Below are 18,320 nucleotides of genomic sequence, written 5' to 3'. Positions count from 1 at the left end.
GGGCTGGAGGGAATCACAGAGTCTGGGAGGGTGTTGGGCCAGAGAGAAATAACAGAGAGGGGGAGGGGATCACAGAGACTGGGAAAGTATGGGGAACAGAGGGAAATCACAGAGGCGGGGAGTGGTATAGGGGTTGGAGGGCGTCACAGAGACAGGAGGATCGTACGGGTCCAATGGGGTCACAGAGACGGGGAGGGGTATGGAGACCAGACGACATCACGCTGACCACTCTACGTATCCTACGTTTGGAGGTAGAAGATCCCATCGAAAGATTCCCTCGCCCTCAGCCGCCTGCACTTACCGGAAGGAGGGGAGGCTGTACCTTTGCAACTGTTGTCTGTACGAACAACTCCTCTCCTTTTATCGGGACCCACCTCACCGGGTGACTCACGGGTCGTGGTCGTGGCTCTGCCCCGCGGGGTGGGTCTGCCTTGCGGTTTGTCGGTCTCCCCGCAGTCTGCGCTTGCATAAGAGCCGAGGCGAGAGCGCTCCTGCACCTGGGGCTGTTTGGCCTCAGCCGCAACCGTCTGCCGCCTCTGAGTCTCGGGTTGGCAATGATTTAGGCAGGAGACGTTGGTCCTCTTCCTCCGTTGCTGTGGTATTTGTTCGTGGCGCAGTAGGTAAATTCGGTGCCTCCTCGATCCCGAGAGACGAGATTGATCACGATGTCTGGGCGGGGTTTGCACGGTCCCCCTGCACAAGTCCGGTTAATCCTAATCTAATCACGGGTCGATTGACAGTGATCAATTAGGGTCCATCTTTGGACTGTGGGAGTAAAGGCGGGGATGACTACAGAATGGCGTCTGAACTGAACCCCAAATCGCCCCGGGTTGTACTTGCGTGGCGCTAATGCTACCCTGCCGTGAGGCCTCGTCCACCCGTCTCTGAGACAGTGTGGGGTTTCCCCATGGGAATCACAATGAGGTGGGAGGGTTGGGTGAATCGCCCCCGCCCCCAGTCTGTGTGGGTGATGAATAGTTGGAGGGACTGTCGTAGAAGTGGATCAGCAGAAACTCACGGCCGAGGTGGCTGTTCCAGTGATTTCGTGACGGATCGGCATTCATTCCGTCTGGTCACCTGTCGTGGTCCCGATCGTTCATTCCCTATCTTACTCCTAATTTTCTTTGATTATGCCACTCATACCAGGGCTCCGTGTCCAGATTCCTCCTGTTTGCTGTTACGCCCGTGTACGCAATCTCCGTGCCTGCTTCCTACGCTCTTGTAACAGAACGAACTGGCCACTACGGACCCAGCGGACACCGGACCCTGCAACAATTCCTCGCCAGACAGGGCTCCCTACTGGGTCTGCACGATCAACTCCGCCGGGCTGCCGCGGAGAACCTCCGTTCTCTGTCCGAAGATCGGTGACCAGGTGGACCGTGTATCCACTAATCCCACTGCTGGGACTCTGTCAAACCAGTCCGGACAGTCTGTGGTGGCAACCCCCTACGTGTCAGCAACACCCCCGCCAACTGAACCAGATCACTACGCTGGGGATTTGGGGAAGTGCCGGGCCTTCCTTCTACAATGCTCCTCGATGTGCCGGGCCTTCCTTCTACAATGCTCCTCGATGTGCCGGGCCTTCCTTCTACAATGCTCCTCGATGTTCAATCAGCAGTCATCCACGGATAAATCAAAGATAGCTGATATCATGGGGTTGTTGCGGGGAAGTGCCTTAGCGTGGGCTACAGCTGTCTGGGATAATCAACCGGAGATCTGCTCTTCATTCCCCACGGAAATGAGGAAGATCTCCGACCACCCCGTCCGTGGTAAAGATGCCGCGAAGCGTCTGCTCGCTCTCCGTCAGGGCTCCCGTCGTGTCGCTGAATGTTCCGTGGAGTTCCGGACGTTAGCGGCCGATGAGGCGCTCCAAGGGGATTTCCGGAATGGCCTCAGCGACAAGGTGAAGGACGAGTTGGCGGCAAGAGACGACACCGACAGCCTGGATTCATTGATCTCCCGAGCCACCAGGTTGGACAATCGCCTCCGAGAACGCCATTGGAAAAGATTTGGTCGCCCACCACTGTTGGCCACTCCACGGCACTCGGTTCCGCCTCCCGCAAGAACAAGTCCCTCCCTCCTGCTCCCAGCCCGGCCATTCCGCGGCCCCGGGAGAGGAACTCATGCAGCTGGGACGGAACCGCCTCCCTCCCGCTGAGCGACTCCGGAGATTGAGAGCCGGTGAGTGTCTATATCGCAGTCCGTCCGGCCGCTTCCGTGCTACCCGTGCCCTTCGGCCGAAGAAGGAAGGCTCACCTGTAGAAACGGGGACCCCGGTGAGCCAGACAACATTCCCTTCCGTTCCCAGGTGCCGGCAAACTTATGTTACAACAATCCCTGCCTCTGTCAGCTCCAGTGCACTCCGGTTCTGAGGGCAATCTCCTGGATGAAGACATGGCCTCCCGGGCCGGAATTCCTCTGGAGCCGTTGAGTGCCCCTGTGGAAGCCCGGGCACTGGACGGCAGACTTCTGGCCCGGGTCACACACTGCATACCACCCCCGTCTCTAATTACCTCTGGGAACCATCGAGAGCAAGTACAATTTAACTTAATTTCCTCCCCTTAAGCTCCTATAGTTCTTGGGCATCCCTGGTTGGTCCGCCATGATCCCCACATTGACTGGGCCACCGGGAAGAGAGCCAGTTGGAGCCCGTTCCGTCACTCCGCTAGTCTTAAATCGGCTCTTTCCCTTGTGAAAGTCACCATGACCCCGTCTGCCGTTGAGACCCCCGACCTCTCCAAGGCTCCAGCAGAGTACCACGATCTGGGGGTGTTCGGCAAACAACAGGCCCTTTCCCTGCCTCCACACCATAGTGCTATTCTCCCCGGAGCCCCTCTACCCACCAGTCGGCTGTATAACCTGTCCCGGCCAGAAAGGAAAGCAATGGAGGCTTGGCTAAATGATTCTCTCGCGGCCGGCATTATCCGACCCTCATCCTCCACTGCAGGCGCAGGTTTCTTCTTTGTGGGGAAGAAGGACGGCTCACTGCGCCCCTGCGTTGACTACAGGGGTCTGAGTAGCATAACGGTAAAGAACAAATATCCACTGCCCCTTCTCAACTCTGCTTTCGAACCACTTCACCGAGCCTCCATCTTCTCCAAGTTATGAAGTGCCTAACATCTGGTCAGAACAAGTCAAGTCAAGTCACTTTTATTGTCCTTTCGACCATAACTACTGGTACAGTGCACAGTAAAAATGAGACAACATTTTTCAGGACCATGGTGTTACATGACACAGTACAAAAAACTAGACTGAACTACGTTAAAAAAACACAGACAGAAAACTACACTGGAATACAGACCTACACAGGACTGTGTAAAGTGCACAAAAACAGGGCAGGCATTACAATAAATAATAAACAGGACAGTAGGGCAAGGTGTCAGTTCAGGCTCCGGGTATTGAGGAGTCAGATAGCTTGGGGGAAGAAACTGTTACATGGTCTGGGACATAGTTCCTGTTACATAAGGGAGGGGGATGAATGGAAAACCACGTTTCCACACCCCTCTTGGTCACTTCCAATACCTGGTCATGCCATTCGGGCTCATCAATGCCTCTGGCGTTTTCCAAGCTCCGATAATCAATGTCCTTGGAGCTTTCATTAATTGATTCATGTTTGTTTATTTGGATGAGATTTTCATCTTCTCCAGCAATCCTCAGGAACACACCCAACATGTCCGTCAGGCCCTGCCGAGGCTTTGGGAGAACAGAGTGTTTGTAGGAGCTGAGAAGTGCGAATTTCATGTTCCTTTAGTCAGTTTCGTAGGAGACGTCATCGAGAGTGGACAAGTGAGGACCGATCCCGAAAAGATCCGGGCGGCAGCGGAGTGACAAACAGCTACAACACTCCCTCCTACAACTCCGGCGATTTCTGGGGTTCACAAACTTTTATCATCGTTTCATCAGGGATTACAGCGGGTAGCAGCACCCCTTACCTCTCCAAAGACCCCTTTCACCGGGACTCCGAGGCGGACGCTGCCTTCTCGGAGCTGAAGAGGCATTTTACCTCCGCTCCCATCCTGGTCCAACCAGACCCCTCTTGTCAATTCATTGTGAGGTCGTTGCCTCCATCTCTGGGGTGGGAGCAGTCCTCTCCCAACTTTCAGGCCCTGTCCGAAAACTTCATCCCTGTTCCCTCTTTTCTCACCGGCCGCACCCCCCCCCCCCCCCCACCACCGCCGAACGAAATTACAACGTAAGGAACCGGGGGTTACTGGCGGTCAAACTTGCTTTGGAGGAGTGGAGGCACTGGCTGGAGGGAGCAGAACATCTGTTTATTGTGTGGACCGATCACAAGAACCTCGCATATATCCAGACCGCCAAACACCTGAATTCCTGCCAGGCCCGTTGGGTATTATTTATTGGCAGGTTCAGGTTTACACTCACCTATCATCCGGGGTCCGAGATTGGGAAGCCCAATGCCCTCTCCTGTCAATTCATTTCCGCGGAGACCATCCTGTGTAGTGGCTGCCCTCACCTGGGAGATCAAGGCCACAGTCAAAGAGGCCCAACAGACCATCCAATCGCCTCTTTGTGCCCGATTCCATTCGATCTCAGGTTCCCCAGTGGGGGCACACGTCTCATTTCACCTGCCACCCCCGGATCGATCAGACTCTGTCCCTCCTGAAGAGACATTTCTGCTGACTCTCCATGGACGCTGACTGCCGTTCCTTTGTTTGTGGGACTGTCGTAGAAGTGGGCCAATGGCCGAGGTGGCTGTTCCAGTGATTTCGTGACGGATCGGCATTCATCCTGTCTTGGTCCCGATTGTTCATTCCCTATCTTGCTCCTAATTTTCTTTGATTGTGCCATGGTCCCAATTGTTAATTTCCCTAATTCCTTCCAATTCTCTTTAATGATGGCGCACCTGGTTTCCATCAAAGACTCGGTATAAGAACCTCTGCATCACAACTGCTAGTTGCCAGTTCGTTGGCCTTTTTTTCTGTGAGATGACTACATTCCCCGACTACTTTGTTCTAAGATTAGCTCCTGTTTCAAGGTTTATCTATGAGACTCTGTCTCTCTGAGTCAGGGTTCTGTGTCAAGATCCCTCCTGTTTGCTGTTGTGTTTATGCCCGTGTAAGCATCTAAACCCAATCTCCATGTGTGTCCTGCACTTGGGTTCGCTTCCTACGCTTTTGATATCACCACCTCCCTCAGTCCCACATTCTCCGCACTCACCTCAATATTCAAAACTCTCTCAGGCCTACCAAGAGTTGGGTGAGAATTCCCAGCATCACCCGACTTTATGAGTGAAGAAACTCTCCCTCCTGAGCTTCTAACTCCTCATTCTGAGACCTTTGGTTTTAGAGTCAGTGGCCAGGGGGCCTGTTGAAGCTGGGTGCTCACAGCCCTCCCTGTCCCGTCACCCGTGTCATGGTCCAATGTGTCCTGTTTCTGTAGGGGTACTTCTCTGCATTTTCTCCCCACTCCCTCTCTTTTTCTTTCTTTCACATTCACACTCTCCCCCTGTATGTCATTTCACACTTTGTTCTTTCCCTCCTCCCACTCTTCTGCCTATCTCTCTTCTACCATTCACTCGGTCACCATCTCCTTCCCTGCCCGCCTCTATTCCCGATACCTAAACACTAGGTAGGGATAACCATCACTCCGCACCACTCCCGTGTTTGTCCCAAGGTAGAGAGATGCCAGCGTCTCCAATGCGAACATACTTGGAAAGACAATGTGTCAGAGCTGCAGCCTTCTGCGTTAACATAGTGCCCAACTCCATCCACACCTAAAGTGCTGTGATCCCAGAATCAGGTTTATTATCACCAGCATGTGATGTGAAATTTGTTAACTTAGCAGCTGCAGTTCCTTGCAATGCATAATCTAGCAGAGAGAGAAATAAACAAAGTAAAAATAATAAATAAATCAATTACAATATACATATATTGAATAGATTTTTAAAAACATACAAAAACAGGAATACTGCATATTTTTAAAAAATGAGGTCCTGTCCATTTAGGAATCGGATGACAAGAGGGGAAGAAGCTGTTCCTTAATCACCGAGTGTGTGCCTTCAGGCTTCTGTACCTCCTACCTGATTGTAACAGTGAGAAAAGGACATGCCCTGGGTGCTGGAGGATGGATGCTGCCTTTCTGAGACACCGCTCCTTGAAGATGTCCTGGGTACTTTGTAGGCTAGTACCCAAGATGGAGCTGACTAGATTTACAACCTTCTGCAGTTACTTTCGGTCATGTACAGTAGCCCCTCCATACCAGACAGTGATGCAGCCTGTCAAGAGTGCTCTCCACAGTACATCTATAGAAGTTTTTGAGTGTATTTGTTGATGTGTCAAATCTCTTCAAATTCCTAATGTACTGACACTGTCTTCATTAAACTGCATTGATATGTTGGGACCAGGTTAGATCCTCAGAGATCTGGACACACAGGAACCTGAAACTGCTCACTCTCTCCACTTCTGATCCCTCTCCGAGGATTGGTATGTGTTCGATCGTCTTACCTTTCTTCAAGTCCACAATCAGCTCTTTCATCTTACTGACGAATGCTAGGTTGTTGCTGTGGCACCACTCCGCTAGATGGTGCCTTAAAATTTACACACATAAGATCCCACTGGGAGAAATCCACCTCAACCGAGTTTGGAGTGATGTTGGGTGAGGTGTTTGAGCCCCAGGCAAAGAGCCACCCTCTCCAATTGTGTCTATGGAAGCTTTGTCTCCAACAGACTGGGTCTCATTTGAAAGTATATGGCATCACCGCCCAGTAAGGTGAGGGAGGGGGTGTGGTGCTACTACGTGGGATTGAAAGAAACTGCAGGAAGTTGTAAATTTAGCTCCATCATGAGCACCAGGACATCTTCAAGGAATGATGCCTCAAAAAGGCAGCGTCCATCATTAAAGACCTCCAATCACCCAGGTCACGCCTTGTTCTCATTGCTACCATCAGAGAGGAGGTGCAGAAGCCCGAAGGCGCACAATCTTTCTTCCTCCCACCATGTGATTTCTGAATCCATGAACATACCTCATTACATTTTTTATTACTCATTTAACAAATATAATTTATTTTGAACTTACAGTCCTTTAACATTTCTGGACTATTTTTATTGTGCCCATGGTCTGTTTTTTTTATCAACTATGCTATTATTTGCACAGTTGTAACGATGTGGTTTTGTGCAGGTCTTGTAGCTTTAGTTTTTGGTCTTGTTTGTCCGGTGGATTTGGGGTTCCTTTCCGGGGAAAGCGCTAGACGGTAGCGTGATATTAATATACAGCAGCCTCTCCGGATTCTGGATTTGGGATTGCCAAACATTATGTGGATTTTCTGGTGTAGTCTATTTTGTCATGCTTTTGTGATATCATTCTGGAGGAACGTTGTCTCATTTTAACTGCATTGCATTTGTGGTTTCTAAATGACAATAAACTAACTCTGAATATAAACATATAATTCACATACTATTAGTAAGTATTGCATTTTAGTGCTGCCACAAAGACAACAAATTTCACTACAAATGTCAGTGATATTAAAGCTGACTCTGCCTCCTCATAGCCCCCACACAGTGCTTGGTCTTCACAAAACCTCCCCAGCTTGCTCCTCACCACTTCTTCATAGTGCTCCCACTTCACCGCCCCCTCCCAGAGTGGCAGCTGCTTAGACGGGAAGTAATTGGGAGGGAAGGGAGCAGAGACAACTCCACAGAGTCTTATGCACGGGTTAGGCTCAAGCAGGCTCTTCCCCACCTATGCACCCTCCGCCCCCATCCTGCCTACTACCATTCCCCTCCCACCACACCGAGCCAGTTTTGATACAAAAGGCAAACACAGCAGAGTTGAATGAATATTTATTTGTTAGTCAGTGAGGCAGTTAGTGGGGATAACAAGCACCCCGACCGAGTTCACTCCATCCAATCCGAGGCATCCAGGTCAGAGAGGGGAGGAATCGACAGAAGTCATTGTCATTGCAGCAGAGGTTGAAGGGGGCTGGAGAAGTGGGGGGGGTTGAAAATTAGGGTGAGGCTGAGATGGAGGGGGAAAAAACCCAGAGGGGGAAGTGAGACCACATAGGGAGGGACAGAGGGGATGGGAGGCTCAGGAAGGGCTGTTGCAGAGACCTGGGGAAGGTGGTAACGATGAGGGTGGGCACCAGACCCAGTCTGGCCTTCAGTTGACCTCCTCCTCAGCTGGCTGCTCCCTTAGACCATCAAACAGACCCTGGAAGCGGCTGGTCAGGTTTTCAGCCTCGGTCTGGAACCAGCTGCGGAGAGAGGCCATTCCTTCCTCCAGGGTGCTGCGCAGGCTCTGAGCATCCTGGCCAGCCTGCTCCTGCAGGCTCTGCGCCTGCCGTTGTACCTCTGCCAGCTTCTCCTGGAAGCCCTGCCGCAGGGACTCCAGCTTCTCCTGCAGCAGGTTGGCAGTTTCTGTGGCCACGGGCTCCAGCGCCTGGTGCAACCCATCGGCCACCCGCTGGCCCTGGCTCTCCAGGAGCTCCTGGTACTCCTGGAACTTGCGGTGGATCTCGTCCTGTTCGCGGGTCAGCCGCTTGCGGTACTTGCGCAGGTAGATGCCCAGCATGCGGCGGGTGTCACTGAGACCCTGCTCGGCCAGGAGCTGACCCTCGTGCTGGTACACCTGGACCTTGCTCTGCAGTGCGCTCAGGTCCCTCTCCAGGCGTTCCTGCAGCCGCTCCATGTCCAAGCGGAACTCCTCCGATTTGGGCCCCAGGCGGGAGCGCAGGTCCTCAACGCTGGCGTTCAGCTGGGTGAGGGTCTCCGTGATCAGCTCCCTACAGTGGCGAAGAGGAGAGCATGAGGATCGTAGAGAGGTGGGGGAAAGGGTGAGGGAGGGCCAGGTTGGGGTAGAGAGAGATGGGGAAGGGGATGAAGGGCAGAGAGGAAGGGAGGGCGAGGGGGTGGGTGAAGGAGACGCAGTACGTTAGATGAAGAGAAAAGAAGCACAGCACTCCCACTTTACCGTGCCGCCCCTCAGTGTTCCCTCATCGCCCCTTCTCACCATCCCTCCCCCAGTGACCCACCTCACCATCCCTCCCCCAGTGACCCTCCTCACCATCCCTCCCCCAGTGACCCTCCTCACCATCCCTCCCCCAGTGACCCACCTCACCATCCCTCCCCCAGTGACCCTCCTCACCATCCCTCCCCCAGTGACCCTCCTCACCATCCCTCCCACAGTGACCCTCCTCACCATCCCTCCCCCAGTGCCCCATCCTCACCGCCACTCCCATCATACTCCCTCCTCACCATCCCTCACCCAGTGTCCTGTCCTCACCGCCACTCCCATCATACTCCCTCCTCACCATCCCTCACCCAGTGTCCTGTCCTCACCGCCACTCCCATCGTACTCCCTCCTCACCAGCCCTCCCACCAGGCTGCACTCTCACCGGAACTGACTCTCGAGCTGAGTGTCGGACAGGATCGCCTCAGTCGAATGGTAGACTTGACTGGCGAGGCTCCACACCTTCTCCACAACCTCCTCCCATTTAGTCTGCAGTTCGGAGGGTGGTTCCTGGGAAGCGCTGGAGGCTGTGAGTTGGGGGAGGTAAGGGGTTTGGAAGGGAGGGGGATAGATGGAAAGAGACATGGTTAAGCCTTTCTAAAAAGTGTACAGTACAGTGCGGCGTGCTTACTATGCTGATGTTAGGGCTGGAGTCACCCCAAATCTTACCTGCTGTCCCCCAACATGGGGGGACTGCCCCCACAATAACTCCCCAAGCATCAGAGCCTGTGGGCATAGTGAGGGGGAGAGCTGGAGGCCACTCCTCCAGTGGAATGGATGAGTGCGAGGGAACATAGTGCGTTTTCTTGGAGGTGTCAGAGAAGGAAGGATGGATGGGGTCACAGAGACGGGAAGGGGTTCAGGGAGTCACGGGCACAGAGAGGGATGTTGGAATCACAGAGATGGGGAGGAATGGAGGGGTTTACAGAAGGGGAGACAGTGATGGGTGCACGGTAGGATTTCTCAGCCGGGTTCAGAAGAATCACGGGGTTCCATGTGAGGTCACCAGGAACTCCATGAGAGATCAAGATAAAACAAAAACTTGTCTTGAAATTTGCTCCATGCTAGCGGTCACAGTGCTGGGCAGGAACTTGACAGCCCCATTAGCAACCTCAGCAAAATATGGCAGTGTGCAGCAGGAGTCAATTCTCAGTATTTAACACAAGACAGCAGGAGCCATTAATAGTTCGACAGTGCTGCATTGTACAGGAAGGGAGGATGGAAGGCTGTTGAGGATCGCTCTGTTACACGGAACGGAGGACGGAAGGCTGTTGAGGATCGTTCTATTACATGGAAGGGAGGACGGAGGGCTGTTGAGGATCGCTCTATTACATGGAAGGGAGGACGGAAGGCTGTTGAGGATCGCTCTGTTACACGGAAGGGAGGACGGAAGGCTGTTGAGGATCGCTCTATTACACGGAAGGGAGGACGGAAGGCTGCTGAGGATCGCCCTGTTACACGGAAGGGAGGACGGAAGGCTGTTGAGGATCGTTCTGTTACACGGAAGGGAGGACGGAAGGCTGTTGAGGATCGCTGTATTACACAGACGGGAGGACGGAAGGCTGTTGAGGTTCGCCCTGTTACACGGAAGGGAGGACGGAAGGCTGCTGAGGATCGTTCTGTTACACGGAAGGGAGGACGGAAGGCTGTTGAGGATCGCTCTATTACACGGAAGGGAGGACGGAGGGCTGCTGAGGATCGCTCTGTTACACGGAAGGGAGGACAGAAGGCTGTTGAGGATCGCTCTATTACACGGAAGGGAGGACGGAGGGCTGCTGAGGATCGATCTGTTACACGGAAGGGAGGACAGAAGGCTGTTGAGGATCGCTCTATTACACGGAAGGGAGGACGGAAGGCTGTTGAGGGTCGCTCTGTTACACGGAAGGGAGGACGGAAGGCTGTTGAGGATCGCTCTATTACACGGAAGGGAGGTCGGAGGGCTGTTGAGGTTCGCTCTATGACACGGAAGGGAGGACGGAGGGCTGTTGAGGATCGCTCTGTTACACGGAAGGGAGGACGGAAGGTTGCTGAGGATCGCCCTGTTACACGGAAGGGAGGTCGGAGGGCTGTTGAGGATCGCTCTGTTACACGGAAGGGAGGACGGAAGGTTGCTGAGGATCGCCCTGTTACACGGAAGGGAGGTCGGAGGGCTGTTGAGGATCGCTCTGTTACACGGAAGGGAGGACGGAAGGTTGCTGAGGATCGCCCTGTTACACGGAAGGGAGGACGGAGGGCTGTTGAGGATCGCTCTGTTACACGGAAGGTAGGACGGAAGGCTGTTGAGGATCGCCCTGTTACACGGAAGGGACGACGGAAGGCTGCTGAGGATCGCCCTGTTACACGGAAGGGAGGACGGAGGGCTGTTGAGGATCGCTCTATTACACGGAAGGGAGGACGGAGGGCTGTTGAGGATCGCTCTATTACATGGAAGGGAGGACGGAGGGCTGTTGAGGATCGCTCTATTACATGGAAGGGAGGACGGAGGGCTGTTGAGGATCGCTCTATTACATGGAAGGGAGGACGGAAGGCTGCTGAGGATCGTTCTGTTACACGGAAGGGAGGACGGAAGGCTGTTAAGGATCCCTCTGTTACACGGAAGGGAGGACGGAAGGCTGCTGAGGTTCGCCCTGTTACACGGAAGGGAGGACGGAAGGCTGTTGAGGATCGCCCTGTTACACGGAAGGGAGGACGGAAGGCTGTTGAGGATCGCTCTATTACACAGAAGGGAGGACGGAAGGCTGTTGAGGATCGCTCTATTACACGGAAGGGAGGACGGAAGGCTGCTGAGGATCGCTCTATTACACGGAAGGGAGGACGGAAGGCTGTTAAGGATCCCTCTGTTACACGGAAGGGAGGACGGAAGGCTGCTGAGGATCGCTCTGTTACACGGAAGGGAGGACGGAAGGCTGTTGAGGATCGCCCTGTTACACGGAAGGGAGGACGGAAGGCTGTTGAGGATCGCCCTGTTACACGGAAGGGAGGACGGAAGGCTGTTGAGGATCGCCCTGTTACACGGAAGGGAGGACGGAAGGCTGTTGAGGATCGCTCTGTTACACGGAAGGGAGGACGGAAGGCTGTTGAGGATCGCCCTGTTACACGGAAGGGAGGACGGAGGGCTGTTGAGGATCGCTATATTACACGGAAGGGAGGACGGAAGGCTGCTGAGGTTCGCTCTATTACACAGAAGGGAGGACGGAAGGATGTTGAGGATCGCTCTATTACACGGAAGGGAGGACGGAAGGCTGCTGAGGTTCGCCCTGTTACACGGAAGGGAGGACGGAAGGCTGTTGAGGATCGCTCTGTTACACGGAAGGGAGGACGGAGGGCTGCTGAGGATCGCCCTGTTACACGGAAGGGAGGACGGAGGGCTGCTGAGGATCGCCCTGTTACACGGAAGGGAGGACGGAAGGCTGCTGAGGTTCGCCCTGTTACACGGAAGGGAGGACGGAAGGCTGTTGAGGATCGCTCTATTACACGGAAGGGAGGACGGAAGGCTGTTGACGATCGCTCTATTACACGGAAGGGACGACGGAAGGCTGTTGAGGATCGCTCTGTTACACGGAAGGGAGGACGGAAGGCTGTTGAGGATCGCTCTATTACACGGAAGGGAGGACGGAAGGCTGTTGAGGATCGCTCTGTTACACGGAAGGGAGGACGGAAGGCTGTTGAGGATCGCCCTGTTACACGGAAGGGAGGACGGAAGGCTGTTGAGGATCGCTCTATTACACGGAAGGGAGGACGGAAGGCTGTTGAGGATCGCTCTGTTACACGGAAGGTAGGACGGAAGGCTGTTGAGGATCGCTCTATTACATGGAAGGGAGGACGGAAGGCTGCTGAGGTTCGCCCTGTTACACGGAAGGGAGGACGGAAGGCTGTTGAGGATCGTTCTGTTACACGGAAGGGAGGACGGAAGGCTGTTGAGAATCGTTCTGTTACACGGAAGGGAGGACGGAAGGCTGCTGAGGTTCGCTCTGTTACACGGAAGGGAGGACAGAAGGCTGTTGAGGATCGCTCTGTTACACGGATGGGAGGACGGAAGGCTGTTGAGGATCCCTCTGTTACATGGAAGGGAGGACGGAAGGATGTTGAGGATCGCTCTATTACACGGAAGGGAGGACGGAAGGCTGTTAAGGATCCCTCTGTTACACGGAAGGGAGGACGGAAGGCTGCTGAGGATCGCTCTGTTACACGGAAGGGAGGACGGAAGGCTGTTGAGGATCGCCCTGTTACACGGAAGGGAGGACGGAAGGCTGTTGAGGATCGCCCTGTTACACGGAAGGGAGGACGGAAGGCTGTTGAGGATCGCCCTGTTACACGGAAGGGAGGACGGAAGGCTGTTGAGGATCGCTCTGTTACACGGAAGGGAGGACGGAAGGCTGTTGAGGATCGCCCTGTTACACGGAAGGGAGGACGGAGGGCTGTTGAGGATCGCTCTATTACACGGAAGGGAGGACGGAAGGCTGCTGAGGTTCGCTCTATTACACAGAAGGGAGGACGGAAGGATGTTGAGGATCGCTCTATTACACGGAAGGGAGGACGGAAGGCTGCTGAGGTTCGCCCTGTTACACGGAAGGGAGGACGGAAGGCTGTTGAGGATCGCTCTGTTACACGGAAGGGAGGACGGAGGGCTGCTGAGGATCGCCCTGTTACACGGAAGGGAGGACGGAAGGCTGCTGAGGTTCGCCCTGTTACACGGAAGGGAGACGGAAGGCTGCTGAGGTTCGCCCTGTTACACGGAAGGGAGGACGGAAGGCTGTTGAGGATCGCTCTATTACACGGAAGGGAGGACGGAAGGCTGTTGACGATCGCTCTGTTACACGGAAGGGAGGACGGAAGGCTGTTGACGATCGCTCTATTACACGGAAGGGACGACGGAAGGCTGTTGAGGATCGCTCTGTTACACGGAAGGGAGGACGGAAGGCTGTTGAGGATCGCCCTGTTACACGGAAGGGAGGACGGAAGGCTGTTGAGGATCGCTCTATTACACGGAAGGGAGGACGGAAGGCTGTTGAGGATCGCTCTGTTACACGGAAGGTAGGACGGAAGGCTGTTGAGGATCGCTCTATTACATGGAAGGGAGGACGGAAGGCTGCTGAGGTTCGCCCTGTTACACGGAAGGGAGGACGGAAGGCTGTTGAGGATCGTTCTGTTACACGGAAGGGAGGACGGAAGGCTGTTGAGAATCGTTCTGTTACACGGAAGGGAGGACGGAAGGCTGCTGAGGTTCGCTCTGTTACACGGAAGGGAGGACAGAAGGCTGTTGAGGATCGCTCTGTTACACGGATGGGAGGACGGAAGGCTGTTGAGGATCCCTCTGTTACACGGAAGGGAGGACGGAAGGCTGCTGAGGATCGCCCTGTTACACGGAAGGGAGGACGGAAGGCTGTTGAGGATCGCCCTGTTACACGGAAGGGAGGACGGAAGGCTGTTGAGGATCGCTCTGTTACACGGAAGGGAGGACGGAAGGCTGTTGAGGATCCCTCTGTTACACGGAAGGGAGGACGGAAGGCTGCTGAGGATCGCTCTGTTACACGGAAGGGAGGACGGAAGGCTGTTGAGGTTCGCCCTGTTACACGGAAGGGAGGACGGAAGGCTGTTGAGGATCGCCCTGTTACACGGAAGGGAGGACGGAAGGCTGTTGAGGATCGCTCTATTACATGGAAGGGAGGACGGAAGGCTGCTGAGGTTCGCCCTGTTACACGGAAGGGAGGACGGAAGGCTGTTGAGGATCGCTGTATTTCACGGAAGGGAGGACGGGAGGCTGTTGAGGATCGCTCTGTTACACGGAAGGGAGGACGGAAGGCTGTTGAGGATCGCTGTATTGTACGGAAGGGAGGACGGAAGGCTGTTGAGGATCGCTGTATTGTACGGAAGGGAGGACGGAAGGCTGTTGAGGATCGTTCTGTTACACGGAAGGGAGGACGGAAGGCTGTTGAGGGTCGCTCTATTACACGGAAGGGGGAAGGCTGTTGAGGATCGCCCTGTTACATGGAACGGAGGACGGAAGGCTGCTGAGGATCGTTCTATTACACGGAAGGGAGGACGGAAGGCTGTTGAGGTTCGCCCTGTTACATGGAAGGGAGGACGGAAGGCTGCTGAGGATCGTTCTGTTACACGGAAGGGAGGACGGAAGGCTGTTGAGGATCGCTCTATTACACGGAAGGGAGGACGGAAGGCTGTTGAGGATCGCTCTGTTACACGGAAGGGAGGACGGAAGGCTGTTGAGGATCGCTCTATTACACGGATGGGAGGTCGGAGGGCTGTTGAGGATCGCCCTGTTACACGGAAGGGAGGACGGAAGGCTGTTGAGGATCGCTCTGTTACACGGAAGGGAGGACGGAAGGCTGTTGAGGATCGCCCTGTTACACGGAAGGGAGGACGGAAGGCTGTTGAGGATCGCTCTGTTACACAGAAGGGAGGACGGAGGGCTGTTGAGGATCGCTCTATTACACGGAAGGGAGGACGGAAGGCTGTTGAGGATCGCCCTGTTACACGGAAGGGAGGACGGAAGGCTGTTGAGGATCGCTCTGTTACACGGAAGGGAGGACGGAAGGCTGTTGAGGATCGCTCTATTACACGGAAGGGAGGTCGGAGGGCTGTTGAGGTTCGCTCTATGACACGGAAGGGAGGAGGGAGGGCTGTTGAGGATCGCTCTGTTACACGGAAGGGAGGACGGAAGGCTGTTGAGGATCGCTCTATTACACGGAAGGGAGGTCGGAGGGCTGTTGAGGTTCGCTCTATGACACGGAAGGGAGGACGGAGGGCTGTTGAGGATCGCTCTGTTACACGGAAGGGAGGACGGAAGGTTGCTGAGGATCGCCCTTTACACGGAAGGGAGGTCGGAGGGCTGTTGAGGATCGCTCTGTTACACGGAAGGGAGGACGGAAGGTTGCTGAGGATCGCCCTGTTACACGGAAGGGAGGACGGAGGGCTGTTGAGGATCGCTCTGTTACACGGAAGGTAGGACGGAAGGCTGTTGAGGATCGCTCTATTACATGGAAGGGAGGACGGAAGGCTGCTGAGATTCGCTCTGTTACACGGAAGGGAGGACGGAAGGCTGTTGAGGTTCGCTCTGTTACACGGAAGGGAGATCGGAGGGCTGTTGAGGATCGCTCTGTTACACGGAAGGGAGGACGGAAGGCTGCTGAGGTTCGCTCTGTTACACGGAAGGGAGGACGGAAGGTTGTTGAGGATCGCTCTGTTACACGGAAGGGAGGACGGAAGGCTGTTGAGGTTCGCTCTGTTACACGGAAGGGAGGTCGGAGGGCTGTTGAGGATCGCTCTGTTACAGGGAAGGGAGGACGGAAGGTTGCTGAGGATCGCCCTGTTACACGGAAGGGAGGACGGAAGGCTGCTGAGGTTCGCTCTGTTACACGGAAGGGAGGACGGAAGGTTGCTGAGGATCGCCCTGTTACACGGAAGGGAGGACGGAAGGCTGTTGAGGATCGCTCTATTACACGGAAGGGAGGACGGAAGGCTGCTGAGGTTCGCCCTGTTACACGGAAGGGAGGACGGAAGGCTGTTGAGGATCGCTCTATTACACGGAAGGGAGGACGGAAGGCTGTTGAGGATCGCTCTATTACACGGAAGGGAGGACGGAAGGATGTTGAGGTTCGCCCTGTTACATGGAAGGGAGGACGGAAGGCTGCTGAGGATCGTTCTGTTACACAGAAGGGAGGACGGAAGGCTGCTGAGGATCGCTCTGTTACACGGAAGGGAGGAGGGAAGGCTGTTGAGGATCGCCCTGTTACACGGAAGGGAGGACGGAAGGCTGTTGAGGATCGCTCTGTTACACGGAAGGTAGGACGGAAGGCTGTTGAGGATCGCTCTATTACACGGAAGGGAGGTCGGAGGGCTGTTGAGGTTCGCTCTATGACACGGAAGGGAGGACGGAGGGCTGTTGAGGATCGCTCTGTTACACGGAAGGGAGGACGGAAGGCTGTTGAGGATCGCTCTGTTACACGGAAGGGAGGACGGAAGGCTGTTGAGGATCGCTCTATTACACGGAAGGGAGGACGGAAGGCTGTTGAGGATCGCTCTGTTACACGGAAGGGAGGACGGAAGGCTGTTGAGGATCGCCCTGTTACACGGAAGGGAGGACGGAAGGCTGTTGAGGATCGCTCTATTACACGGAAGGGAGGACGGAAGGCTGTTGAGGATCGCTCTGTTACACGGAAGGTAGGACGGAAGGCTGTTGAGGATCGCTCTATTACATGGAAGGGAGGACGGAAGGCTGCTGAGGTTCGCCCTGTTACACGGAAGGGAGGACGGAAGGCTGTTGAGGATCGTTCTGTTACACGGAAGGGAGGACGGAAGGCTGTTGAGAATCGTTCTGTTACACGGAAGGGAGGACGGAAGGCTGCTGAGGTTCGCTCTGTTACACGGAAGGGAGGACAGAAGGCTGTTGAGGATCGCTCTGTTACACGGATGGGAGGACGGAAGGCTGTTGAGGATCCCTCTGTTACACGGAAGGGAGGACGGAAGGCTGCTGAGGATCGCTCTGTTACACGGAAGGGAGGACGGAAGGCTGTTGAGGATCGCTCTATTACACGGAAGGGAGGACGGAAGGCTGTTGAGGATCGCTCTGTTACACGGAAGGGAGGACGGAAGGCTGCTGAGGATCGCTCTGTTACACGGAAGGGAGGACGGAAGGCTGTTGAGGATCGCTCTGTTACAGGGAAGGGAGGACGGAAGGTTGCTGAGGATCGCCCTGTTACACGGAAGGGAGGACGGAAGGCTGCTGAGGTTCGCTCTGTTACACGGAAGGGAGGACGGAAGGCTGTTGAGGATCGCCCTGTTACACGGAAGGGAGGACGGAAGGCTGTTGAGGATCGCTCTATTACATGGAAGGGAGGACGGAAGGCTGCTGAGGTTCGCCCTGTTACACGGAAGGGAGGACGGAAGGCTGTTGAGGATCGCTCTGTTACACGGAAGGGAGGACGGAAGGCTGTTGAGGGTCCCTCTGTTACACGGAAGGGAGGACGGAAGGCTGCTGAGGATCGCTCTGTTACACGGAAGGGAGGACGGAAGGCTGTTGAGGTTCGCCCTGTTACACGGAAGGGAGGACGGAAGGCTGTTGAGGATCGCCCTGTTACACGGAAGGGAGGACGGAAGGCTGTTGAGGATCGCTCTATTACATGGAAGGGAGGACGGAAGGCTGCTGAGGTTCGCCCTGTTACACGGAAGGGAGGACGGAAGGCTGTTGAGGATCGCTGTATTACACGGAAGGGAGGACGGGAGGCTGTTGAGGATCGCTCTGTTACACGGAAGGGAGGACGGAAGGCTGTTGAGGATCGCTGTATTGTACGGAAGGGAGGACGGAAGGCTGTTGAGGATCGCTGTATTGTACGGAA

At 54.9% G+C, this 18,320-nt stretch overlaps 1 protein-coding gene across 4 annotated transcripts in view; it reads right to left on the bottom strand.

Annotated features, from left to right (window-relative positions):
* Positions 1–7,782: 7,782 nt before the first annotated feature.
* The window catches only part of LOC132389326 (apolipoprotein E-like), a 49,450-nt gene continuing 38,912 nt past the window's right edge, over positions 7,783–18,320 (bottom strand). For all 4 annotated transcript variants that reach the window (XM_059961843.1, XM_059961846.1, XM_059961845.1 and 1 more), the window contains exons 3-4: positions 9,353–9,494; positions 7,783–8,740 (exon numbers count right to left, since the gene is read on the bottom strand). In XM_059961843.1, the coding sequence (XP_059817826.1) occupies positions 8,119–8,740; positions 9,353–9,494 (764 nt within the window). In that variant the 3' untranslated portion in view covers positions 7,783–8,118. The remainder of the gene's footprint in view (positions 8,741–9,352; positions 9,495–18,320) is intronic.

The sequence above is a fragment of the Hypanus sabinus genome, unplaced genomic scaffold (assembly GCF_030144855.1).
Source record: "Hypanus sabinus isolate sHypSab1 unplaced genomic scaffold, sHypSab1.hap1 scaffold_531, whole genome shotgun sequence".
Lineage (NCBI taxonomy): Eukaryota > Metazoa > Chordata > Chondrichthyes > Myliobatiformes > Dasyatidae > Hypanus > Hypanus sabinus.
The sequence above is the reverse complement of the archived record's forward strand: the minus strand, read 5'-3'. Positions and strand labels throughout refer to the sequence as shown.